The following is a 26,191-nucleotide window of genomic DNA, read 5'->3' as shown; positions in this document are numbered from 1 at the left end:
CTGTCTCAGGGTTCTGATGTCATCAAAGTACCCAGAGGGCCTCACTGGACGTGTGGAGTTCAATGACGATGGCGACAGGAAGTACGCTCACTACAGCATTCTCAACTACCAGAAGAGTCGACTCATTCAAGTCGGGATTTACAATGGAACACAGGTAACTTTATTGCAAAAGTCATTCTCGCTGTTTCTACTGTGATCTTCCTATCTATTGCTATTACAGCTCTCTATTAAGCAGTACGTATGGTAATTAGAAAGCAGTGGTTTTATTAGCTAAATGCTAAGCTGTAGTTAAAGCAGCTGACTCTTTCGTATTGGACTCCCTTGTGTTTGGCCCTCATCAGCTCCACACATTATGTCAACACTCCTCTAATCGTGGTGTCATGACCCTGTAGGTGGTGATGAATAATCAGAGGAAGATCATCTGGCCGGGGGGAGAGACAGAGAAACCGCGGGGCTTTCAGATGTCCACAAGACTAAAGGTACCGCATTTCACCCTCCTTAAACAATGATGTTCCCGATATACAGTGCATTCGGAAACTATTCAGACCCCTTGACTTTTTCCACATTTTGTTACGTTACAGCCTTATTCAAAAATTGATTCAATAGTTTTTTTCCCCAAATCAATCTATACACAATGACAAATGACAAAGCAAAAATAGGTTTTTAGAAATGTTTGAAAATGTCTAAAGTATCACATTTACATAAGTATTCAGACCCTTTACTCAGTACTTTGTTGAAGCACCTTTGGCAGTGGTTACAGCCTTGAGTCCTCTTGGGTATGACGCTACAAGCATGGCACACCTGTATTTGGGGAGTTTCTCGCATGCCAGATCAGGTTCAAGTCCGGGCTCTGGCTGGGCCACCCAAGGACATTCAGAGGCTTGTCCCGAAGCCACTCCTGCATTGTCTTGGCTGTGTGCTTAGGGTCGTTGTCCTGTTGGAAGGTGAACCGTCGCCCCAGTCTGAGGTCCTGATTGGTGGAGTACTGCAGAGATGGTTGTCCTTCTGGAAGGTTCTCCCATCTCCACAGAGGAATTCTCGAGCTCTGTCAGAGTGACCATCGGGTTCTTGGTCACCTCTCTGACCAACGCCCTTCTCCCCCGATTGCTCAGTTTGGCCGGGCGGCTAGCTCTAGGAAGAGTCTTGGTGGTTCCAAACTTCTTCCATTTAAGAATGATGGAGGCCACTGTGTTCTTGGGGACCTTCAATGCAGCAGAATTTTTTTGGTACCTTTCCCCAGATCTGTACCTCAACACAATCCTGTCTCGGAGCTCTACGGACAATTCCTCCGACCTCATGTATTTTGCTCAGACATGCACTGTAAACTGGGGGACCTAATATAGACAAGTGTGTGCCTCTCCAAATCATGTCCAATCAATTGAATTTACCCCAGGTGGACTGCAATCAAGTTGTAGAAACATCTCAAGGATGATCAATGGGAACAGGATTCACCTGAGCTCAATTTTGAGTCTCATAAAAGGGTCTGAATACTTATGCAAATAAGGTATTTCAGTTTTTTGTTTTTATACATTTGCAAAATGTGTTTTTGCTTTGTCATTATAGGGTATTGTGTGTAGATTGATGAGGATTTTTTTTTTTATAATAATTTTAGAATAAGGATATGTGGAAAAAGTCAAGGGGTCTGAATACTTTCCGAATGCACTGTATATATAAAGTAAAGCAATGCTTTATATCTTACAGAATCTTCAATGTAATGGGTCTGCGCAGGATTCTTTCTCTATCCTTCTATCTCATTTTCTCTCTCGCCATCATTTCTACCATGGGTGTGTGTGTGTTTTGTGTGTTCCTTGAGGAGGGGTTGTTGTCCGGAGGGTTGGTGATTTAAAAGGTCCCTCAGGGTCAGTGTGAGCTAAACGCCCACTGTGTGATAAACAGTGTGCTCTCCCGTCTGTTATAGATAGTGACCATACACCAGGAGCCCTTTGTGTATGTGAAGCCCACTGAGCAGGATGGAACCTGCAAGGAGGAAAAAACATTAAATGGAGTGGCAGATATAAAAAAGGTGATCTGCACTGGACCAAATGAGACCATCCCAGGTAACACAACAGGGACGTTTAAGATATCACTGTGCTTTTACTACGCCCGCTAAGTACCAACTGGAAATGCATACATATATATACAGTAGGTATCTATATATGTATGCATGTAGCTGAGTGTGCCTTTGTGTGATTGTTGGCATATTGGTGTGTGTGTGTGTGTGTGTGTGTGTGTGCGCACGCTCGCGGGTGTGAGTATGTACCGTGAATATGCTTGAGTGTTTGCTTTAATGTTTGCAAACAGTGTGGGCATGTGCCAGCCTGTGTTTAGTGTGTGAAGTCTGTTTGCAGTGAACATGTGTGTAGCTATATTATTGTATGTGTGATTTTGGTTGAACAGTGTGTGTGTGTGTGTACTGTTTGGGCATGTCTGGTGTTATTAAAAAATATTAAAAAAGAAAGAGAGGGATTTCCTCCAGATTGATTGTAACTTGCAACCCTCTGCTGGTTGGTTACAGGACGTCCAATTGTACCTCAATGTTGTTATGGATTCTGTATCGATCTACTTATCAAGTTGGCCGGAACCATGAACTTTACCTATGAGGTGCACCTGGTGGCTGATGGGAAATTTGGAACACAGGAGCGGGTCAGTTCCTATAGATACTCAGAGTTCACTCTAGATAGAAACCTCACTGGCCCAAAATGTATTGACCAACGATTGTCTATTTACATACATTTATATTAGATTTTATTATGTTAAGTTATGAAGCAAATCATATCTCCTATCTCGAAGATGTGCTTTTTGAATTAAGTTCATGCATTTGTAACGTTTAGAAAATGACACAAAATCATCTTACAGTATGTTACTGCACTCACAAAAATTGTTGTTTGACATAATCACTAACTTTCCCTAAATCACTAACTAAAAGCAGTCCGAGAGAGCCATGGAAACCTAGAGTCCGACTACATTGGGGACTTTAGCTCCGTGTTAGAGGGACAAGTAGGTGGTGAGAGTGAGACCCACGCTGACCTGTCAGGATCTACCGAACAAGCAAGATGAGCTGAATGGAGCTTCTCTGGAGAGCCAAGCTCAGTTACCACGTCTCTGAGCCAGAAAATACCATTCAGATCATTTCTGCTGATATTAATTTAGGTTAAAGGCACAAAGGGTTTTAAGAGAGGGCTCACTTGTTGTTTCTGTTTCTGATACTGACACTTCATTCTGAAATTCATTGTCATGTTGGGTTGGTTGTTAACCCTTTACGTCCACTTACCACAGGTGAACAACAGCAACAAGAAAGAGTGGAATGGCATGATGGGAGAGCTCCTGGGGGGTCTGGCAGATATGATCGTTGCCCCGCTGACGATAAACAACGAACGAGCCCAGTACATCGAATTCTCCAAACCTTTTAAGTACCAAGGCCTAACCATCCTCGTTAAAAAGGTATGTCCCCAAATTCCCCTCAAAATGTATGAAGAGTGTGAATTGAAAGTTCATCCAGACTACACCTGATATAGTCCTCATTGCAGATTGGGTGGTAGTAGACTGCAAGTGGTTAGTGAATGACTGTCTGTGCTGTGTGTTACAGGAAATCCCTCGCAGTACACTGGACTCGTTCATGCAGCCATTTCAGAGCACACTGTGGCTGCTGGTGGGTCTTTCGGTGCATGTGGTGGCGGTGATGCTTTACCTACTAGACCGGTTCAGGTACAAGGGGATCCATGTGTGTGTGTCCGTGTGTGTCCGTGTGTGTCCGTGTGTGTCCGTGTGTGTCTGTGTGTGTGTGTGTGTGTGTGTGTGTGTGTGTGTGACATACTCTACCTCTGCTTATGCTCCAGACCTCTCCAGATCTTCTCTCACTGGGGACGAGGGGACAGAGGTGAAGACTGGCTCCAGTCATTCCACTGCTCTGTTCATCTGGCCTTCTCTTTCTGTGCTCTATCTTGCTCTTGCTTTGCCACTCACAGACTCCCTCCCTGTCTGGGGTTGCCAGGGTTTTCGCCTCTGTCTGCTTGTGAATGTCTCACTTCATATCCTGCTCTCTCTCTAGCCCGTTTGGGAGGTTTAAAGTAAACAGTGAAGAAGAAGAAGAAGACGCCCTCACCTTGTCGTCAGCCATGTGGTTCTCCTGGGGAGTTTTGCTTAACTCCGGTATTGGGGAAGGTAGGAGAATACTATCACTAAAGGGCAGATTTACTAATACAATAGTTACTTATCTAGCTACTTAGTGTACTATTTCTACAAATACTATACAGATCAGTTTGTGATATTGATACTCACTGGGCATAAACTGGTTGAGTCAATGTTGTTCCCACATCATTTCTACCCAAAGTGATGACGTTGAATCAATGTGGAAATCGAATTGGATTTGCAAAAAGTCATCAACGTAAGGACATTTCATACCTAAATCCAATGACATGGTGAAATGTCTTGTTGATTGCACATTGAATTTACGTTAGTTGACAACTCAACCAAATGTACAACAAAACTAGACGTTGAACTGACGTCTGTGCCCAGTGGTTATTAACAGTAAAAATATTAGTGTTGCACATCGATAAATAATGTAATATTTGAGAGACCCTCCGCCATACAGTACCAGTCAAAAGTTTGGATACATCTACCCATTCTTTATTTTGACTATTTTCTACATTGTAGAATAATAGTGAAGACACCAAAGCTATGAAATAACACATATGGAATCATGTAGTAACCAAAAAAAGTGTTAAACAAATCAAAATACATTTTATATTTGAGATGCTTCAAAGTAGCCACCCTTTGCCTTGATGACAGCTTTGCACACTCTTGGCATTCTCTCAACCAGCTTCACCTGGAATGCTTTACCAACAGTCTTGAAGGAGTTCCCACATATGCTGAGCACTTGTTGGCTGCTTTTCCTTTACTCTGCGGTCCAACTCATCCCAAACCATCTCAGTTGGGTTGAGGTTGGGTGATTGTGGAGGCCAGGTCCGCTATGCAATCTGGTTTCCGAGCTTGTCACGGGTACACCTCAGCCACGCTCAAGGTCCTAAACGATATCATAACTGCCATTGATAAAAGACTGTACTGTGCAGCCGTCTTCATCGACCTGGCCAAGGCTTTCGACTCTGTCAATCACTGTATTCTTATCGGCAGACTCAACAGCCTTGGTTTCTCAAGTGACTGCCTCGCCTGGTTCACTAACTACTTCTCAGACAGAGTTCAGTGTGTCTGACCAGTGTTCAGAGGTCCTGTTGTCCGGGCCTCTGGCAGTGTCTGAGGGTGCCACAGGGTTCAATTCTCGGGCCGACTCTTTTCTCTGTATATATCAATGATGTCACTCTTGCTGCGGGTGATTCTTTGATCAACCTCTACGCAGATGAAACCATTCTGTATACATCTGGCCCTTCTTTAGACACTGTGTTAACAACCCTCCAAACGAGCTTCAACACCATACAACACTTCTTCTGTGGCCTCCAACTGCTCTTAAATGCTAGTAAAACGAAATGCATGCTCTTCAACCGATCGCTGCCCGCACCCGCCTGCCCGACTAGCATCACTACTCTGGACGGTTCTGACTTAGAATATGTGGACAACTACAAATACCTAGATGTCTGGCTAGACTGTAAACTCTGCTTCCAGACTCATATTAAGCATCTCCAATCCAAAGTTAATTTCCTATTTCACAACAAAGCCTCCTTCACTCATGCTGCCAAACTTACCCTCGTAAAACTGACTATCCTACTGATCCTTGACTTCCGCGATGTCACTTGCAAAATAGCCTCCAACACTCTACTCAGCAAATTGGATGCAGTCGATCACAGTGCCATCCGTTTTGTCACCAAAGCCCCATATACTACCCACCACTGTGACCTGTATGCTCTCGTTGGCTGGTCCTCGCTACATATTCATCGCCAAACCCACTGGCTCCAGGTCATCTATAAGTCTTTGCTAGGTATAGCTCCGCCTTCTCAGCTCACTGATCACCATAGCAACATCCACCCGTAGCACACGCTCCAGCAGGTATATTTCACTGGTCATCCCAGAAGCCAACACCTCTTTTGGCCGCCTTTCCTTCCAGGTCTCTGCTGCCAATGACTGGAACGAATTGCAAAAATCACTGAAGTTGGAGACTTACAGTTGAAGTCGGAAGTTTACAAACACTTAGGTTGGAGTCATTAAAACAATTTTTTCAACCCCTCCACAAATGTCTTGTTAACAAACTATAGTTTTGGCAAGTCGGTTAGGACATCTACTTTGTAAATGACACAAGTAATTTTCCCAACAATTGTTTTCACTGTATCACAATCCCACAATTGTACAAACAATAGTACACAAGTATAAACACCATGGGACTACACAGCCGTCATACCGCTCAGGAAGGAGACGCGTTCTGTCTCCTAGAGATGAACGTACTTTGGTGCGAAAAGTGCAAATCAATCCCAGAACAACAGCAAAGGACCGTGTGAAGATGCTGGAGGAAAGAGGTACAAAGGTATCTATATCCACAGTAAAACGAGTGCTATATCGACATAACCTGAAAGGCCGCTCAGCAAGGAAGAAGCCACTGCTCCAAAACCGCCATAAAAAAGCCAGACTACGGTTTGCAACTGCACATGGGACAAAGATCGTACTTTTTGGAGAAATGTCCTCTGGTCTGATGGAACAAAAAAATAACTGTTTAGCTATAATGACCATCGTTATGTTTGAAGGAAAAAGGGCGAAGCTTGCAAGCCGAAGAACATCATCCCAACCGTGAAGCACGGGGGTGGCAGCATCATGTTGTTGGGGTGCTTTGCTGCAGGAGGGACTGGTGCACTACACAAAATAGATGGCATCATGAGGTAGGAAAATGATGTGGATATATTGAAGCAACATCTCAAGACATCAGTCAGGATGTTAAATCTTGATCGCAAATGGGTCTTCCAAATGGACAATGACCCTAAGCATACTTCCAAAGTTTTGGCAAAATGGCTTAAGGACAACAAAGTCAAGGTATTGGAGTGGCCATCACAAAACCCTGACCTCAATCCTATAGAAAGTTTGTTGGCAGAACTTAAAACGCGTGTGCTGGCATGGAGGCCTACAAACCTGACTCAGTTACACCAGCTCTGTCCGGAGGAATGGGCCACAATTCACCCAATTTATTGTGGGAAGCTTGTTGAAGGCTACCTGTAACGTTTGACCCACGTTAAACAATTTAAAGGCAATGCTACCAAATACTAATTGAGTGTATGTAAACTTTTGACCCACTGGGAATGTGATGAAAGAAATTAAAGCTGAAAGAAATAATTATCTCTACTATTATTCTGACATTTCACATTCTTAAAAGAAAGTGGTGATCCTAACTGACCTAAAACAGGGAATGTTTACTAGGATTAAATGTCAGGAATTGTGAAAAACTGAGTTTAAATGTATTTGCCTAAGGTGTGTGTAAACTTCTGACTTTAACTGTATATTTCCTTCACTAACTGTCACGCCCTGACCATAGTTTGCTGTGTATGTTTCTATGTTTTGTTTGGTCAGGGTGTGATCTGAGTGGGCATTCTATGTTGTTTGTCTAGTTTGTCTATTTCTATGTGTTTGACCTGATATGGTTCTCAATCAGAGGCAGGTGTTTGTCATTGTCTCTGATTGGGAGCCATATTTAGGTAGCCTGTTTTGTATTGTGGGTGATTGTTCCTGTTACTGTGTTCCTGTGTTTTGTGTTGTCACTTTACGGGACTGTTTCGTCTTCATTCGTTTATTCGTTATTTTGTTTGTTTCAAGTATTCCTATTAAAATGGATACTCACCACGCTGCATCTTGGTCCGACATTTCTTACTCCTCGTCAGAGGAGGACGAAGACTTCCGTTACACTAACATTAAGCGTCAGCTGTCAGAGCAGCTTACCGATCGCTGCAGCTGTACACAGCCCATCTGTAAATATCCCATCCAACCAACTACCTACCTCATCCCCATATTTGTTTTTGTTTTTCTGCTATTTTGCACACCAGTGTGTCTACTTGCACATCCTCATCTGCACATATCACTCCATTGTAAATTGCTAAATTGTAATTACCTTGCCACTATTGGCCTATTTATTGCCTTACCTCCTTACTTCATTTGCGCACACTGTGTACAGATTTTTCGCAGTTGTAATTGAGAACTTGTTCTCAACTGGCCTACCTGGTTAAATAAAGGTGAAATTAAAAAAAGTAAATATTTTTTAACTGTATTTTGAATTGTTTAACACTTTTTTGGTTACTACATAGTTACGTATGTGTTATTTCATAGCTTTGATGTCTTCACTATTATTCTACAATGTAGAAAATAGTCAAAATAAATAAAAAATACCTTGAATGAGTAGGTGTGTCCAAACTTTTGACCTGTACTGTACATTCAATATATTGTCTCATAGAGTGAAAGTGTTAACTTTTTATGGGCTTTGCTTATCCAGGCGCGCCGCGCAGCTTCTCAGCGAGAATCTTGGGCATGGTGTGGGCCGGCTTTGCCATGATCATAGTGGCATCGTATACTGCCAACCTGGCTGCCTTCCTGGTGTTGGACCGGCCTGAGGAGCGCATCACCGGCATCAACGACCCGAGGGTGGGCATCAACAAGTAGTCCTGCTTTAAATACATATAGATACTCTTTCAGTACATCTCCACCTCCATAACTTGTGGATATTAGGTGGCATACTGTAAAATGTGTGGAAGTTTAGCGAGGTGCGCAAGTTATTGGGGGTGAAAATACTGTAAAGTAAGTGGTTGTGCAGTGTCAAATGTTGAATTTTTCCATACTTACAGAATTGGTAAAGTGTATGTGAGTGTTGAATGTAATGTTCCTTCCAACCCTCCCTATCCTTCAACAGCTGAGGAACCCATCAGACAAGTTCATCTACGCCACTGTGAAGCAGAGCTCTGTGGACATCTACTTCCGGCGGCAGGTGGAGCTTAGCACCATGTACCGCCACATGGAGAAGCACAACTACGAGAGTGCCGCTGAGGCTATCCAGGCCGTGCGCGACAAGTGAGTCCTGGCCGGGCCGGCCTGGCCTGGGCGTGTCGGCCGGAACTGGTCAGATAGTCAGTCAGGTCAGAGAGAAAGAGATAGGGCCAGTCAGTCAGACCTGGGGGTTCTGGACCTCTGGATCAGCGAGACACAGAGGGTCTTACTGCAGCGTTCCCTCTGGTCCAGGCCCATCATCCAGCCAAGACAGAACCAGGCTCAGACTCAGAGCAGGGCCGCATGCACTGTGTCAATAGCGTTCTAAAGTTGAGCTAATGTTGAGCTGAGGAGCACCTTTTTTCAGGCTTTATCCAAGACGAGCGTCTTTGAGGTGGGGAATCCAATGGGGGACGCGCCGTCGTCCGTCCGGCATTGGATTTCATTTTTCAAGCGGCGGTAGACATGGATGGTAATGCTGACTCACACGCTTTGTGTGGCCAAAGGGGAGCCGTAAATGTGTGTTGTGACAATCACTGTACTGTTGCACCGTAACCCCTCCTCCCCCCTGCCTCCCTCCCCCCAACAGCAAGCTGCATGCTTTCATCTGGGACTCTGCGGTGCTGGAGTTTGAAGCCTCGCAGAAGTGCGACCTGGTGACCACGGGAGAGCTGTTTTTCCGTTCGGGCTTTGGCATAGGCATGCGCAAGGACAGCCCCTGGAAACAGAATGTGTCCCTGGCCATTCTCAGGTCTGTCCCAGCCCAAGCAGCATTGTTTTTATGTTGTTCTTTTTTTTCTCTCTTTTTATTTTCCTTTTTTGACCATCCGACACCGCTGTGTCAGCTCTCTTCTCTCTCTGTATCTCCCCATTCCTGCCCTTTGTCTGTCTGTTAGTCTATCAGTCAGTCTGTTTGTGTCTTCTGTGTTACTAGCATTCTGGGATTTCTCTTCTGGAGTGTATGGCTTGGCTTTTTGTTAACTGTCTTACCTCTTTGCCCACTCCCCCCACCCCTGCAGTTCCCATGAGAATGGCTTCATGGAAGATCTAGATAAAACCTGGGTGAGATACCAGGAGTGTGACTCACGGAGCAATGCCCCAGCCACACTCACCTTTGAGAACATGGCAGGTAGGGTTTCCCTTTTGGGTTTTGAGAAACCTAAAAGTGATTGGACAGAAACTGCAGTGGGAAGGTACTGTAGCCTTTTCTTGTCCAATACCTTTTTTTCCTGTATTTGTTTTGTTACGTGAAGTGTGTTAAAGTTGTTTGTTGTGGTTTACTGTTGTTATACACTGAGTGTACAAAACATTAAGGACACCTGCTCTTTCCATGACATAGACTGACCAGGTGAATCCAGGTATGCGCTATTATCCCTTATTGATGTCACTTGTTAAATCCACTTCAATCAGTGTAGATGAAGGGGAGGAGACAGGTTAAAGAAGGATTTTTAAGCCTTGAGACAATTGAGGCATGGATTGTGTATGTGTGCCATTCAGAGGGTGAATTGGCAAGACAAAAGATTTAAGTGCCTTTGAACAGGGTATGGTAGTAGGTGCCAGGCGCACCAGTTTGTGTCAAGAACTGCAACTCTGCTGGGTTTTTTATGCTCAACAGTTTCCTGTGTGTATCAAGAATGGTCCACCACCCAAAGGATATCCAGCCAACTTGACACAACTGTGGGAAGCATTGGAGTCAACATGGACCTGCATCACTGTGGAAGGCTTTCGACACCTTGTAGAGTTAATGCCCCGGCGAATTGAGGCTGTTCCGAGGGCAGAAGAGTTGGGGGGGTGCAACTCAATATTAGGAAGGTGTTCCTAATGTTTTGTACACTCAGTTTCGTTGTTATAGCTGTGATCCTAATATAAACTTGCAAGGTTTGCAGCGGACGGCGTGAAGTGGAAGCAGGTTGAGGAAAAGACGGGCAACCGTTGACGTATAGACTAGATTCACACAGACACAGTCATGGTCAGTGGGTTGCGGCTGAGTGTCAGAGTGGCGACTCACCACCCATCCCTGTGTCTGTCTGTCTCTGTCTGACAGGAGTGTTCATGCTGGTGGCTGGAGGCATAGCAGCAGGGATCTTCCTCATCTTTATTGAGATCGCCTACAAGCGGCACAAAGACGCCCGCAGGAAGCAGATGCAGCTGGCCTTTGCGGCCGTCAACGTCTGGAGGAAGAACCTGCAGGTATGGCATCTCTTTCCCCCCGTAAGCACTGGCACCCGGGGGGGGAAGGGCAGAGATGGGCTGAGACACGCCCAGTATAGCCCTTCCTGCAGGTTCCTCCAATACAGGTGTACGACCAATCATTTTTTTCCGTCACTGTTAGCATCCTGTCTGACCATGTTGCCTACTGGTGATAGTCACTCATGGATTGCTGTGTCACATTCAGTGATGAAGCTGTTCCTAAGGCATTACCATGGGCCACCGTGGGTCCGTCTTCCAGTCCCTTAGACCAACGGCCCCCATGTCTCCTCTCTGTGCTGCAGGACAGTAAGGAGGCCTCTGGGAGCCAAGCTGTGGGCGCATCGATGACTCCATCGTTAGTACGTAACATAGACAAGAGCCATCTCCACCCCACGTCACCTTTTCGCTTTTAGAATAAAAGTTCAGCTAAAATCAAAAGTAGCTTTAACATGAGAAAATCTGAAACAAAAATATGCATTCCACGTTCATGGCATGAGCCAGTTAAGCCTTACACTTACCTTAGCACGTATGGAACGCAAGAACGCAATTAGCTACGCAAAATGGCCCTTCTGCGTACTTGCGTTGCAAAAATATGGAAAAGTGTGCAGCCCAAAATGTATAATGCAACGCAACTACGCAGAACGGCCATTTTGCGTAACTAATTGCGTTGTTGCATTGCATGCCTGTGTAGGGTATAAATTAGGCTTTATGCACTGCTGCTATAACACTTTTAAGCTTTGTAAGGTCAGATGATGAGGAGGGGAATAAGGTAATAAAGAGATTCTCACATAACTATGAGATAAATCTCATGCTTTTTGATAGCTGTAACAGTGTGCTATCATTTCTGACCCCGACTCTCCTACGCTTGATGTTTATACTTCTCCAGTATTTACATCACTCCATCCCCCAGAACCCCCGCTCCCCTACACTGTTTATGGACACAGAACATGAGAGTCCTCTCAGGAAAAGCCTGCGGGTCAGTCACTCGTTTCAAAACAGTGGCTGTCTAAAGCTAATCAGGCAAAAACCATTCCAGCTACAGTTGAGTTATGCGCTCGCTCCTCAGTCCGTCTCGTTGCTGAAGAACATGATTTGCCCTTAACTCCAATATCTTCCACTGTGAAGCATTGGTGGCCTTCCAACTTCCTCTTTCGCCCTTACTTCGTATCATCCTGTCCCCCCCCCCCCCCCCCCGCCCCCACCCTCACTGCGCTGGCTTTCCAGCAGCAGGAGGAGCGCAGCGTGGGGGTACAGGGGAGGGGGTTGACGGGAGCAGACCAGGCGGCAGTGGACACTGTGAGCCTGTGATGTGGCTCTGGCAGCCAGCCTCCCCATGCTGGCTCTTTGTTAAGCACTCACAAAAGGTCAGTGGTACACCTGTTGTATTGACAGCAGGGCTGGAAGAAGGTACGGTAAGATCAGTCTCCAGTGTGTGTCAGCAAATCAATGTCCTTCCGAGACTGTCTGTCATCTATCTTACTACTGGATGTAACTGTTGTCTTCATGTCTGTGTACATGTATAGGCACATACAGCAGACAAATGCATGCAGGCGCCCGCTGAGAAAGGAAAAGGACACACAAACTGTTGGTCTGCATAACATCTGCGTTTTAGACAAGGTTTTATTGATACAGTTTATGAATAATTTTTGCACTGGTGAACAAAGATGGCTACATCCATGTAAATCATACACAGCATCCTTCTCAATAGGGCCTGGAGCTAATGTGGGGTTCACAAATGACAGTTTTCTGCTCTTATTCCTCAAATGGGGCATTATGCTTGAAGTAGTAGAAATTAGATTGTGCTTGGAGTAGTGGAAATGAGGTCATGCTTGGAGTACTATACGTGAGATCATGCTTAGATTAGTAGAAGTGAGGTCATGCTTGGAGCAGTAGAGGTGAGGTCATGCTTGGAGTAGTAGAGGTAAAGTCATGCTTGGAGTAGTAGAGGTGAGGTCATGCTTGGAGTAGTAGAGGTGAGGTCATGCTTGGAGTAGTAGAGGTGAGGTCATGCTTGGAGTAGTAGAGGTGAGGTCATGCTTGGAGTAGTAGAGGTGAGGTCATGCTTGGAGTAGTAGAGGTGAGGTCATGCTTGGAGTAGTAGAGGTGAGGTCATGCTTGGAGTAGTAGAGGTGAGGTCATGCTTGGAGTAGTAGAGGTGAGGTCATGCTTGGAGTAGTAGAGGTGAGGTCATGCTTGGAGTAGTAGAGGTGAGGTCATGCTTGGAGTAGTAGAGGTGAGGTCATGCTTGGAGTAGTAGAGGTGAGGTCATGCTTGGAGTAGTAGAGGTGAGGTCATGCTTGGAGTAGTAGAGGTAAGGTCATGCTTGGAGTAGTAGAGGTAAAGTCATGGTTGGAGTAGTAGAAGTGAGGTCATGCTTGGAGTAGCAGAGGTGAGGTCATGCTTGGAGTAGCAGAGGTGAGGTCATGCTTGGCGTAGCAGAGGTGAGGTCATGCTTGGCGTAGTAGAGGTGAGGTCATGCTTGGCGTAGTAGAGGTGAGGTCATGCTTGGCGTAGTAGAGGTGAGGTCATGCTTGGCGTAGTAGAGGTGAGGTCATGCTTGGCGTAGTAGAGGTGAGGTCATGCTTGGCGTAGTAGAGGTGAGGTCATGCTTGGCGTAGTAGAGGTGAGGTCATGCTTGGCGTAGTAGAGGTGAGGTCATGCTTGGCGTAGTAGAGGTGAGGTCATGCTTGGCGTAGTAGAGGTGAGGTCATGCTTGGCGTAGTAGAGGTGAGGTCATGCTTGGCGTAGTAGAGGTGAGGTCATGCTTGGCGTAGTAGAGGTGAGGTCATGCTTGGCGTAGTAGAGGTGAGGTCATGCTTGGCGTAGTAGAGGTGAGGTCATGCTTGGCGTAGTAGAGGTGAGGTCATGCTTGGCGTAGTAGAGGTGAGGTCATGCTTGGCGTAGTAGATGCAAGCAAATCATTGAAGCTAATACAGTATGTTATGAACATTATTCATCTTGTCCTCATGTCTCTGGAGGCCATCAATGTGATGACTTACTGAGCTTCAACAGAGGAAGTACAGTAAAATACATATTTCACACTATTCAGTACACACTAGCATAATAGCAGGGTTGGGTGACAATTTATGTGTACTTTCCTTTCTCTGTAGGTATCTCCAACTAGGTGTCCAGATGTTATTTTGACTGCTTGTGTGTTTTGTTGGTTTGTATGTTTATATTTGTGTGTTTTTATTCTTCTGTGCATATGCAAAGTGTTTGTATATGCCCGCTTTCCAACACAGGTACCTCCAGAGTGTGCACTTCTGAATAACCTGTTTGAGTCTGTCATATCCTTCACACTGTTTCTGCTCTGAATTGATTACGCCTTAGTCTCATCTCCAACAACTAACCAACCATTCCAGGGTTGGGCTAAATTCCATTAGGAATTTCAAGTCACTTCCTGAATTGATTGAATTGAATTGGAATTTACCCAAAACCTCACCACCTTTGTTTGCTTGTATCTACTGAAAAAGCACCATGAACTGAATCTGTCCTCATCCCTAGTTTAAAAGCAGCTGCAGTATCTACTGTAGCCGTTAGCTTTTTCTGTTGTAGCAGGTCTTATTCAGGAGTGCACTGCCTAAAAGTGGAGATATTAGGAGTGAGATCAACGAAATGTCAACAAGAACTAATGCACTCCAGTGGCTGTTGTTTCCTATTGGAGACAGGCAGCCGCTGCACATGCGTCCAGTGGGACTCTTTCTCCGTTGGACCAGCATGCTTTGCATGACCGGGACTGTGCAAACGCAGCACTTCACCAGCGGTCAGTATCGCTTGATGTCATGTGAGACCTGGATAGTCTACTCTGAAAAGTACAAGAAGAAGAAACAATTTTGACAAAAATATTAAAAATACTAAAGACTAGAAAAAATCAATGCTTTGAGATGCCTGGGCAATGAGCATTGTCTTGTTTATATCTAAATGTCTCTATGCCTCATCATTACCTCATTGATGGAGTTTTAACATGAGGTGACTTTGACCATTGACTAACGTCTAGATGTCATCTTCCAACAGGAAATCCATTTTATTTGACTTTTTTCTCACTCAGAGCGGAGTGGTGACCTGTCCATCACTCCTCAGCCAGTCAGCTCCATCAATCTTCCACACCACCCAATAGAACAGCACCTCTTAATGCTGTGGCATTAAGAGACTGGGGATGGCTCAAACAGAGACCCAGTCATGTAACCTGATGACAGGGGATGTTCTGTGTTGGTCCAGTGCTGGCCTGGGTTGAATGTCATGCTTTATGTTATTTGTCTCCTCTTCTATCTCTTTCCCTTACCAACCCTGCCAAGCTCTTCCCATCCTCCCATGCCCCTTTCTGCATGCTCTCAGCTGAAATTCACACAGCCCTGCCCTAAGGTCCTCCCAATACCCTACCACTAATTCACCTTACTCTACATCTCATACCCATTCATCTAGGCCTAGGGCCTCCCTATGACTAATGTATCCTACTCTCTACATATCATACCCATTCATCTAGGCCTAGGGCCTCCCTAACCCCTATGACTAATGTATCCTACTCTCTACATCTCATACCCATTCATCTAGGCCTAGGGCCTCCTTAACCCCTACAACTAATGCATCCTACTCTCTACATCTCTTACCCATTCACCTAGCTAACCATCCCCATCCAGACCTCACAACGACATAGCCAAAACCTCACATACTACCTACCTACCTCACCAAAATCTCTCGTACTTCTCCATTCCAGGCCCAATCCCCGCTCTAACTCCATTTACTAATGTACTGTATATAGTACATATACTATTCCATATACCACTACCCCACTCTTTAAACCATTTATTTCACTCCCTAGGGTGTGGGGGGAATTTCCATTATACCCGACCACCGGTATAATGACTCAAGGGGCTTAAATGATATATTACCTATCTGTTGTTTATCTTATGTTGGTATGCATTTTAGCGGCTCCCCTGCCTTGTAGAGCACCTTTTATTTTTACTGCATGGCTTTCAATGTGGTTGTTTCCTTTGCCAGCTTTTCTTCTCGCTCGTTTGGTTCCCTTGGCTTTGCTTATGGATCTTAAAGTAATAACGATCTAATAGCAAGACGACGGATGTTTATTTATTTTTTCTTTTCTCCCCCCTACGCAGCCCTCTTCCTCTCTAGAGACTCAGGATGTAAGAATACCTTAATATGAGCTTTTGCACACAAACACTCTCTCTGCCATGTACCTATAGAGGACTGAGAGTAGCTGTGGGGCACTTTGATGGGATGAGGGAGGGACGTAACACAACTGATGTGTGACTATCATGTAAGGATATGGTTAAAATGGGTTTGGGAATACGTGGGAGGGAATAACAAGCTTTTCTAGACCTTGGACAGGGGTTTGAACATCCAATGAATACAGTTGATTCTGCTGACTATGACATATCATAGACATGGTATACTGGCTATTTTGTTGTTCCTCAGACCTGGCTAATGTATATTTTCTCTTTGAAAGGGTGTGTGTCTTGGGTGAAGGGGGTGGAGGTGACTATTTGATGTGCGGGTGTGTGCAAGTTGGAGTGAGTGTGTGAGTAGGATGTAGTGGATGGTCAAAGCAGCATAGCACAGGTATCGTCAACACATGCTCCTCAAACCATTCCAATGCATTTCTAAAGACATGGGGGTATTTGGATGTGTCAGTGCTTGGCTAAGGATTTTCCATCATGTCCAGTCCCACTATGGTGAAATGGCCTAGCCGACAGTATAGAGGCATTCTTACATGATTAGACAGACTACAGTCCCAGTCCCACCCTTGAAAGCGGCGCCAATCTCCTGTTGCCTCCAATGTCCAATAGACTACTTTGGGCCAGGACACTCACCCTCATATTGCTTCAGACAGTGAAAGGGAAGGGGGAGGGAGGGAGGGTGTGGAGAGAGGGTGAGTGGGTGGATGGGTGAGACTGAGACCAAGGTATCACTCCACCCCAAGAATATGAATAACTGTTCTACATATATTTATTTTAGGATAGGAAAAGTGGTAGAGCAGAGCCCCCCGACCCCAAAAAGAAAGCCTCTTTTAGGTCCATCAGTACCTCCCTGGCCTCCAGCATCAAGAGACGTAGGTCGTCCAAAGACACGGTAAGGAGATGAAGAAGGGAACATCATCTTCCCTTACTCTTCCCTCGCTTCTCTCTTTTTCTCTACATCTGTCTCCTCTTCTCTCTCAATCTCTCCCTCTTTTTTCCTGTCTTTTCTATCACCATTCCCATCTCTTAATTGCCAGAACCCCATTCCTCTCACCCATCCTACATGGCTCAGCAGCAGCCATGGCCACATGTCTGTCAGTCTGCCATCGATCAGCCATCCAACCAGACGCCATCTGTAGGCAGACAGGATGCAGGATGCTAGGCAGCAGCGCAGGATGCAGAGCAGGTCAGGGGTTGGAGCTGGTGTGCTGGCTGTGGGGAGAGCAAATGCAGGGCCAGGCTGGGCTGGCTTCATGGGATTAGTGGGTGTAGTACTGGAGGAGGTGCAACGCAGCAGTCTGTCTTGCTTGTTTGGGCTGCTCTTCCTTCCTGCCAATGATATGGACGTGGTTTTGACCAATTTGTCTCTTGGTGATTTTGTAGTGTGTGTGTGTGTAATTGTGTTTGTCTCTTGTTCCTTTGATTGCCTGATCCTTCTGTTCAATCCATCTTTTATACACTTAAATCCCGCACTTCTTCTTGTTTTGTTTCAGTCGTTGTTGGTTTTGATTTCAAAGCATGCGCCAACGTCCTGCCATTTGCCAAAGTCAGTCAACCGTTCTGGAAACAAACTAACATGTCGATTTTTACCAACAGACCATCTATTTCAGGGTTTTCCTCATGGAGTCATGTTATTAGATCTAGTCTGTCTACTTTTGATTTGTCATGTTTGTAACCATATTGTCTGACGAAAGGATTTATTTCAATGTCCTTGTGGTGTCCATTTTGCATGCTTTTTAGGGTCTATTTCTAGGTGGTGAATGCAGGTGGTTCTATTGTGTCTTCCTCTCTTTGCCGCCTTTCTCGGGTTGAGATTCTTTGAAACATCACGCTTTTATTGTATAAGCAGCTTAGACCCACTGTAAAAAGAACACAGGCCTTATCTACCTCTCTTTCTATGGGGGCCTTGCTGCAGCACAATAAGAGTGTGATGCTCTCTCATTTCCTCCACAGTCCAATTGGAAGGGCCTGCTCATTGCTGGTGAGGAGGCTCCTCCACAGTGGCCTGACAATCCAGTGACCTGCAACATTCTCTGTCCTGCTGTTCACCCAGACATAGCTGGCTGATGACCAAATCTGAGTTAACCAGCTATGGTCAATTTGGATTTAGCTTAGAGTTCCACAGTAGATATCAAAGCCTTTTGTTTTTCCTTGACTACTTACTGGACCAATCAAACATGTCGAAAAGGTCTCTCTTTGTCTGTGTTTCTGTTTGATTTCTTTCTCTTTTCCCCTTGGTCTTATATCTAGTATCTCTGACATTTATATTGATGTTATTTCTTTGATCCAAATCAATACTTACTCTCTCTTGGAGTTTTTCTATAGACTTGGTCTCAACTATTGGAATGGAGAAGATGGAATGACCATTGTTGCTGTTTGTGGGAGGGTTGGGATGGTGGGAGGGTTGGGATGGTGGTTTGGGAGTTATCATGCTCTTACGCACATCCATGGTGAAAAAGAGAGACCACATAGGTTATAATAAGATTATAACCAAAGATGTACCATCCTCAGTCTTTGACTATTATTTTGATTTTATATAAGTGTTCTTCTTTTATATTAATGGTTATTAATGGACTTTTGAGTGTCAGTGTCCCTCACCCACATGCCACACTGCTCCTCTCTCCCTCCCTCTACAAGCATGTGAATTAATGTTGTTGTTGTCAGTAGTAGAAGTAGTAGTTGCAGTAGAAATAGTAGTAGTAGCAGTAAGATATATTATTTTAGTAGTAGTAATTGTAGTAGTTCAAAAGTCATTGTGGTAGTGGCCATAATATTGATGTATTGAAGTGTCTCGCTTTTGCTGGTCCACCTTCGGCCAGTAGGGGAGGCTCTAAATGATACCACTAACAGCAGGCCCCAAAGTAGGTCCACATGTGGACATCTTAACAGGGGCCTGTAAGCCTTGTGATGATGCAACTCTTAGATCTAAGTGATAAGTTCTTTGTAACTATTAGTAAAAAATCATCAGTATTTTTATTTGTATTACCCTATGATGATGTTGACCCTTGACTTAGCGTGGTAGTTGCATCATAACAACTTATATAGCTCAATATGCTTGAATGCTTGAAGAAAAGCATCAACACCGATTCAAATGAGAGACACAATCACCAACACCTAAAATAATCGTTTGAATTTGCTGATTTGCGAAATTGACAGGCATCAGAAATTACATTTGGGATTTTTGTGAGGATGGATGGAGGTACTCGGTGGATTATGATTGGCTTGTACTGAAGTGTCTCTGTTCTGAAAAGGAAGACCTCTTAAAGTACAAAAACATGTTTAAGCCATTTGTCTTATCACAGTTTGAAAAAGTGTTGTGAATTAGGTTTCTCCAACTTTGATACTATAAATCAGAATCCATGACAAAGTAAGTTGGATTTTGATTTGACATGCTGGAAACAACGCTGGTGAAAACAGCATGTCTCGTAGAGAGCATGATTCAGCACAGTGGTATGGTATGGAATTATAGGAAGGCAACAAACTTCACAAAAAACAATCCCTATATTTTGCAAGATCAGTTAATGGCCATATTTGCAATGGATAAGGAACAATCCACAGCAATTGCAGTGGTTAGTGATACTGCTACTTTGTCAATTGCTAAAGGAACCATCCTTACCATTTTCAAGTATGTTACCTGCCATGAAGCTCATGACAAATTACACAATCAATGACATTAGGTTACACAATCCCAAAGTCACAGTTGCCATAGTAACTGAGCACCTGCATGGAGCTGGGTATGTTGCTACCCAGCACTGTAGATGGCCATTAAAACCAACCACTCTGCTTCTCAGGAGGAGTACAGTGAAATATGGACTGGAAGTAAGAGTCCAACTGGATAGCGATGTGAACCAGCCAAGATTGCACTGGGGTTTAATCATAATGAATATTTTTCTCTCAGCTTAGCTGCTAAAAATAAAACCCGGTCTGCATGCAAATGACTGTGGGTAAATCAAGCTGTCTTATTTTATCCAAGGGGGTAAATGATTGCCAAGTCAGTCATGTAGGGTTGAGATTACCTTTGGCTGATTCAAATGTGCTCTACCCTCTGGGCCTTACCTCCACTCCACTGTAGTCATATGATAACCCTCCTCAGGCAGAGCAAGCAACTAGCACATGTAGACTCATGGCTGCGCTGTACTAATCTGAGGACACAACAATGGAACCAAAATGTTTCCACCTTTCCTAACCACACTGCCTTTCGGGGGTTATAAAACACCTCTGCTTTGATGATTTTGACTGAAATGGAGCAGAGGTGTTATTTTCTATAGCAGTTTTGTTTAGGGATTTTGTAGGGGATTGACTATGGCTCTGTTTTTCTCATGTTCTCTCCATCTCTGCAGCAGTACCCACCCACCGACATCACGGGCCAGCTCAACTTGTCCGACCCATCTGTCAGCACAGTGGTGTGAGAGGGACAGAAGGAGAGAGAGATTCTCTCCTCGGAGAGAAAGAGAGAGGGTGGGTGAACGGAGAGAGCCTTCCCCCAGATCGCTGCATTGTTGGATCCATCACTGCTGAAGCTTTTTGTCCCATTGGCTTTGCAGTGGAGCGATGGAGCCTACGTCTAAGAAAGGACTCCCCTGATCATATTCTCTGATCATGGCACCTGTTACAGCTGTCTGGCATTAGTTAGCTCTAGGGTTCTGAGCTTACTGACACATACTGTGTTTTTATCTGTTTTCTCTATTCATGCTCAATTTATGCTTAAAACAGTCCAATCTTTGTCTAATTTACTTACTGCAGACATAGTGATGCTGGATACTACTACTATTTAATATATCTACATGATACATTTGACTGTTTTAAAAATCTTGTTTATTTAGATTACTTAAGTATACAAACAAGTTAAGTTCTGTACATATCATTTAACTTATAAGGAGGGACTATAACACACATTATTATTTCACAGTATTTAACAACAGGAGGTGGCAGGTAGTTTAACGGTTAAGGGTTAGTTAGGCCAGTAACCGAAAGGTCGCTGGTTTGAATCCTCAAGCTGACTAGGTGAAAAATCTGTCGATGGTCCTTGAGCAAGGCACTTAAGCCTAATTGCTCCAGTAAGTTGCTCTGGATAAGAGCCTCTGCTAAATGACTAAAATGTGAACAGTATAATAGGTACACTTTGCTGGATAACAACTACAGCATTTTATTAAGAAATTCTTATTTTAACTCCATGTTTAAACATTTTAGATATGTCTTTGTTCAATTGGACACGTTTTAATAGTGAGAATATTAACTTTTGTGACAATGTAATCCTTTAAAGCAGCAATTCTAAAGAAGGAAGCATGCATGTATTGTAAATGCATAGATGCAACTGAATATTTATGTAACTAATGTCCATGGTGTTAATATTGCTGCTACTGTTTGTTGGAATACTCTGTGGCACTTTACAACACACTTAAAACCATTTTCTAATCACTCACAGTTTTCTGAGATAATACAATGTAAACAAAGTTCTCCATTTTTGTCTTTGCCCCTTAATAATTTTATAACTGCCAAATGCATGCTTGTATATATTATATCCAGCCAGTATTATCCTTTGGTGCCCCTTGAAAACATTCTGCCTGTAACGTAATGTTCACATTTACCTGTATTTGGTCCAATGAGGTCCTTACACCTTTGATATTAGGAAAGTGGCAATGCTCTATTCTTATTTGAAAGGGATTTTTAGTCACGAATCTAATCAAAACTACAGGAAATACTCTCAAAAGGGTGCACATTTTTGCTTTTGCCCTAGCACTACACACCTGATTCAAATAATCAACTCATCATAAGCCTTTGATTGGTGGAATCATGTGTGTAGTCCTAGGGCAAAAGAAAAATGTGAATCCTTTTGGGTCCCCAGGACCAGGATGAAGAGAAACATTCTCTGTCATTGTTTTCTGACATATGTTTGGAAACCCCCCTCTCTCTCCCTCTCGCTTTCCTCAGTCTTTCTCATCGCCAGTGTCAAGGTGTTGCATCAAATTGCCAGGTTTTTCACCCAACCAGCACTTGGTCTTTCATGCAAAACCTCTTCCCTGTGCATGGCAGTCTATCTTCAATTTGCACTGAGATCTAGGAACCCATGTGAATTGATAACTCGGCTTAACTTGCAGTCTTGCTGCTGTGAGGTTAGGTACAGTTATCTTGGTTAAATGCAAAACGGGCCATTTCCCAGGCTCTGATGTTGAGAAACAAAGACAAAGTGTGGCATGTTGAAACAAAGACTACAGTACCATTCTGGCACGGCAATGCACAGCACTTTAACCTGAGGGCTTCCCCATACTGTTCCCTTCAACAAGGCTGATTGAAATATGATTATGTATGCAAGTACATACAAATGTATATGAATAAGAGTAGAAAACAGCTCACAAGAGAGATCATGGTCTAATTGTTATAGTATGATCCACAGCACAAAATGGTTAAATCAACGTTGTTTCAACGTAATTTGTCAATGTATTGTGATGTGGAAAATACATTGGATTTGAAAAAGTTATCAACTGTTATTTTGAGGGTGACATTTCAACCACAGAATTATGTCATCATTGTAATCAATTTTCAACATAGTCAACCTTGAATAAAATATGTTGAATTTGTACCTTTGAAACAACATCAGATCTTCAATGTTATATCCATGTCAGAAAAAAAACAACAGGCTGGGCTGTACCTGGTACTGGAGAGTTGATCTATCTACAGCTACCCGTTGGTCCAGGGTTTTAACAAAGCCCAGCCCTGCTTAGCTTTGATATTTTCCACTGACTACTACCAATGTGCTATCGTGAGAATAATTATTGAGAGATCTCTTAATAGCTAAATAGATTCACTGTTGCTATCAAAGTAATTCCAAAGGTCATATAAGCAATGTTCCCCCCCAAAAAAATCCGGCACTGAGCAAATTTCAGGTCTGCTGAGCGCAAACTTGAATGTTGTGAAAATTCTGTGTAACTTCCAGCGTGTGTTTACTGCTTTAAGTTACAGTTTTAACAGTGGCCAAGTAGGCTACTGTGGCTATTTGGTCATAATGTAGGACTACCATAAAAAAAACTATGGAGAAAATGCATCCCATAACATTGTAACATGGAAATAGCTGTTCTATCATGCAGCCTACAGTAGCAGCCAATATGTGGTGGTCAATGTAGGCCTACATCCATGCAGGGCTTGACATTAACCTGTTTATCCTCTTGTCTTTCATAAAAGGAGGTGACTGAAAATGTTTTTGTGTTGTTTGACGTAAGAAACCACTTTACAAAAGAAAATGTATTATTATTTCCATACCCTTTTTACAGAGAATCAGACAAATTATGCTACCCTCTGCTTATTGGCTACTTAAGCCTGTCTCAATATACAAAACTGCCCCTTTAAGACAAAAAAAAGCTCTTTACCTGACTCGCTTTTCAAAGATGTCTAGGAATGTGCACGTTTTGTGGTCTTATAGGAAGCAATCACTCCCCTATTGCTGACTACAAATGATCTATAACTGGGCTAATAACTCACTAACTAGCAAAGGATACAAAATGCTTTGATCTCAAAACAAGTGCATCTTCTCAAGACCACAGCTGTAAACACAGTCCAGTTCAAAGTAAACGGCACAGATCCATATATGGCAATGGTCTATTTGTATATAGGCCTACTACAGCTCTGATTGGTTATGCCGCATGGGTCTGTGTAGTGTACGGGCTGAGTCGTGTGCAATAGAATCCTACTCCGATGAGGTCTGCCTTCAACAAAATCTCTTGCATAGTTTGTTTTGTTTCAGGGTGTTGCATTAAAAGTGGCTAATATTGCGTTGATTCGACCACAATTGCCACAGTAAAAGGAAACGTTGATAGTGTTAACGGAAAACTAGAGAAACTGGATATTGAATTGTGTTTAGTTGTCAACACAACCAAATATCAACATTTGAAGGAGATGTAGCTTCTGCTTTGGTATTTCCATCTGTGCCACTGACATAGTTTGGCTTGAATTCCAGTTTGCCTACAAATAAAAAAAAGCATTTGTTGGATTCATGTCCCCTTCTCAACCAAAAATCTAAGTTAAAGAATAAGACTAAATCAAATCAAACTTTAAATAAAGTTTGATTTGATTTAGTCCCGTTCTTTAGATTCAATTTTTGTTTTATATGGAGACAAACTGGAATTAAAGCCAGACTACTGGCACAAAAGATACATATTTTTCAAATGTTGATATTTGGTTGTGTTGACCAAACACAATTCAATATCCCTTTAGCAATACAGCAAATAGCCTAAAGTTAACGCAATCTTACAAACTAATATAACAGTATTTATTCAATGTTAAAATTAGTAACACACCAATGGTCACATTTTGAGGTTACTGTACTTTAAATGTCTTATGTAATCATAGAAAGTGTGCATGTTCAAGATGATAGCATGCAAAGGTCGCAGGTCTGTGGAGATCTTCACAATTGCTTTAATAACGTGCAGAATCTCGAACAGCATTGATCAGTTCCACCATTTTTTATGTATTCTCAACTGCAATCCAGGTCATTTGGTTGTGCTATTACATGAAGCACAGTGATAACACATTATATTGTTGTATAAATACAGATGATCTGACATTGTTTTTCCATTCAAATTTGGTTGGGCTTTTAGATGGTTGAAAGCATAGTAATAACACGTTGGGAATTCAACACATTTCTGGCTGTCTTTTTGAGTGGCTCTCAACCAAATATTACCCAAATGTTCACGTTGAAATGACGTGGTGCCCCCAGTGGGGAGTGTCTCATACAAACAGAAAAAAAGTCATTAATAATTGTATGAATTTGTTTGGTGACAAAGTTTTTGATGAAACACATAGATTGTAGTACTTCACAGGAGAAACAGTTAACATATTAACAAATGTATAGCACTAAAACAGCATTTAGTTTATGAATGTGAAATTTTATCATTTAAATAGTTGCTTCTAGTCATTTTCTCATTCTGGCCAATGCATGCTTAAGTGTTTTTATCAGTGTTGTTTTTTGGTTCTTGAATGCTTATTGATATTGACCATACAGATTATGTTTAGTTTTCTGAAATGCATACTTTGAGTACAATGTAAATAGAATTTGGTTTGTTATTGATGAGGATGAGGAGATTGACATTCTAGTACCACAAGTGCAATACAATGTCACGCACACACAAACACACACTCAAACACTGTATACATTTTGAAGTTTTACCTCCTCAATTACGAAGATGATATAAAAAGATTTTCAATTAAATGATCGTGTTTGTATAGATGCACTTGTAAATAAAATGTACCTATTGCCAAATGCAATCAGAGATGCTTTTGTTTATGCAGCGTAGCCTACTACACACATTGCAATCTATATTGTCTGCCGACACTCAAAGGGTGCACTTGGGTTAGTTCGCTTGTCACGTCGGATGAGCGTAGAGGCATGATACAGTATGTTATGTTCTGTTAATTTAGTGTGAACCCGATCCAAACGGAGCGCGGGCAAGCTAAATCAGGCAAGCTCATTTTCAGTGGCCGCAGTTGGGGCCTAGGACAGAAGAAGGCTGACGTGCCTGCTCAGGTAGAATATTTGAGTGGGTGTAGCTTAAGTTTTGTGCCTGTTTTTTTCCCAGAAGAGACAGGGGTCATGAATTGTGTTTCTAGTTAGGCATATGGCACAATTTTAGAGCGAATACATGTGATACCACCAGATTCCACCGTCCACACCTGTTTGCAGGTGAACCTCATCACCTGAATTCTGGAGTTTGTAAGGTAAGAAGTTTTACTTTACTTTCATACACCCAAGTACTTCTCTGCAGCTGCCACCACAACATCTATTTTCTGTGATTTACATTCCATTTCTGCGGTACAGTTGATAACCACGGCTAAGAAACCAACCTTACTGAAGCAACCTTACTGAACCTTGTTAAGTACCGGTACTTGTGCCATTCTTCAGGGGATTAATCACT

General features: G+C 43.2%; 1 protein-coding gene across 3 annotated transcripts in view; it reads left to right on the top strand.

Annotated features, from left to right (window-relative positions):
• The window catches only part of LOC120026501 (glutamate receptor ionotropic, NMDA 1-like), a 34,785-nt gene extending 13,479 nt beyond the window's left edge, over window positions 1-21,306 (top strand). For 2 of the 3 annotated variants that reach the window (XM_038971383.1, XM_038971382.1), the window contains 13 exons: window positions 10-154; window positions 393-479; window positions 1,919-2,057; window positions 2,516-2,643; window positions 3,277-3,441; window positions 3,587-3,705; window positions 4,049-4,161; window positions 8,414-8,562; window positions 8,828-8,985; window positions 9,491-9,652; window positions 9,921-10,030; window positions 10,946-11,091; window positions 20,627-21,306. In XM_038971383.1, coding sequence (XP_038827311.1) covers window positions 10-154; window positions 393-479; window positions 1,919-2,057; window positions 2,516-2,643; window positions 3,277-3,441; window positions 3,587-3,705; window positions 4,049-4,161; window positions 8,414-8,562; window positions 8,828-8,985; window positions 9,491-9,652; window positions 9,921-10,030; window positions 10,946-11,091; window positions 20,627-20,695 — 1,690 coding nt within the window. In that variant the 3' untranslated portion in view covers window positions 20,696-21,306. Of the gene's footprint in view, window positions 1-9; window positions 155-392; window positions 480-1,918; window positions 2,058-2,515; window positions 2,644-3,276; window positions 3,442-3,586; window positions 3,706-4,048; window positions 4,162-8,413; window positions 8,563-8,827; window positions 8,986-9,490; window positions 9,653-9,920; window positions 10,031-10,945; window positions 11,092-17,064; window positions 17,179-20,626 lie in introns of all 3 variants that reach the window. The other variant, XM_038971381.1, reaches the window with a different exon arrangement.
• The last annotated feature ends 4,885 nt before the right edge of the window (window positions 21,307-26,191 follow it).

This window comes from Salvelinus namaycush, chromosome 31, assembly GCF_016432855.1.
Source record: "Salvelinus namaycush isolate Seneca chromosome 31, SaNama_1.0, whole genome shotgun sequence".
NCBI classification, from domain to species: domain Eukaryota; kingdom Metazoa; phylum Chordata; class Actinopteri; order Salmoniformes; family Salmonidae; genus Salvelinus; species Salvelinus namaycush.
Note: the sequence above shows the minus strand (reverse complement) of the source record. Positions and strands in the feature narration are given on the sequence as shown.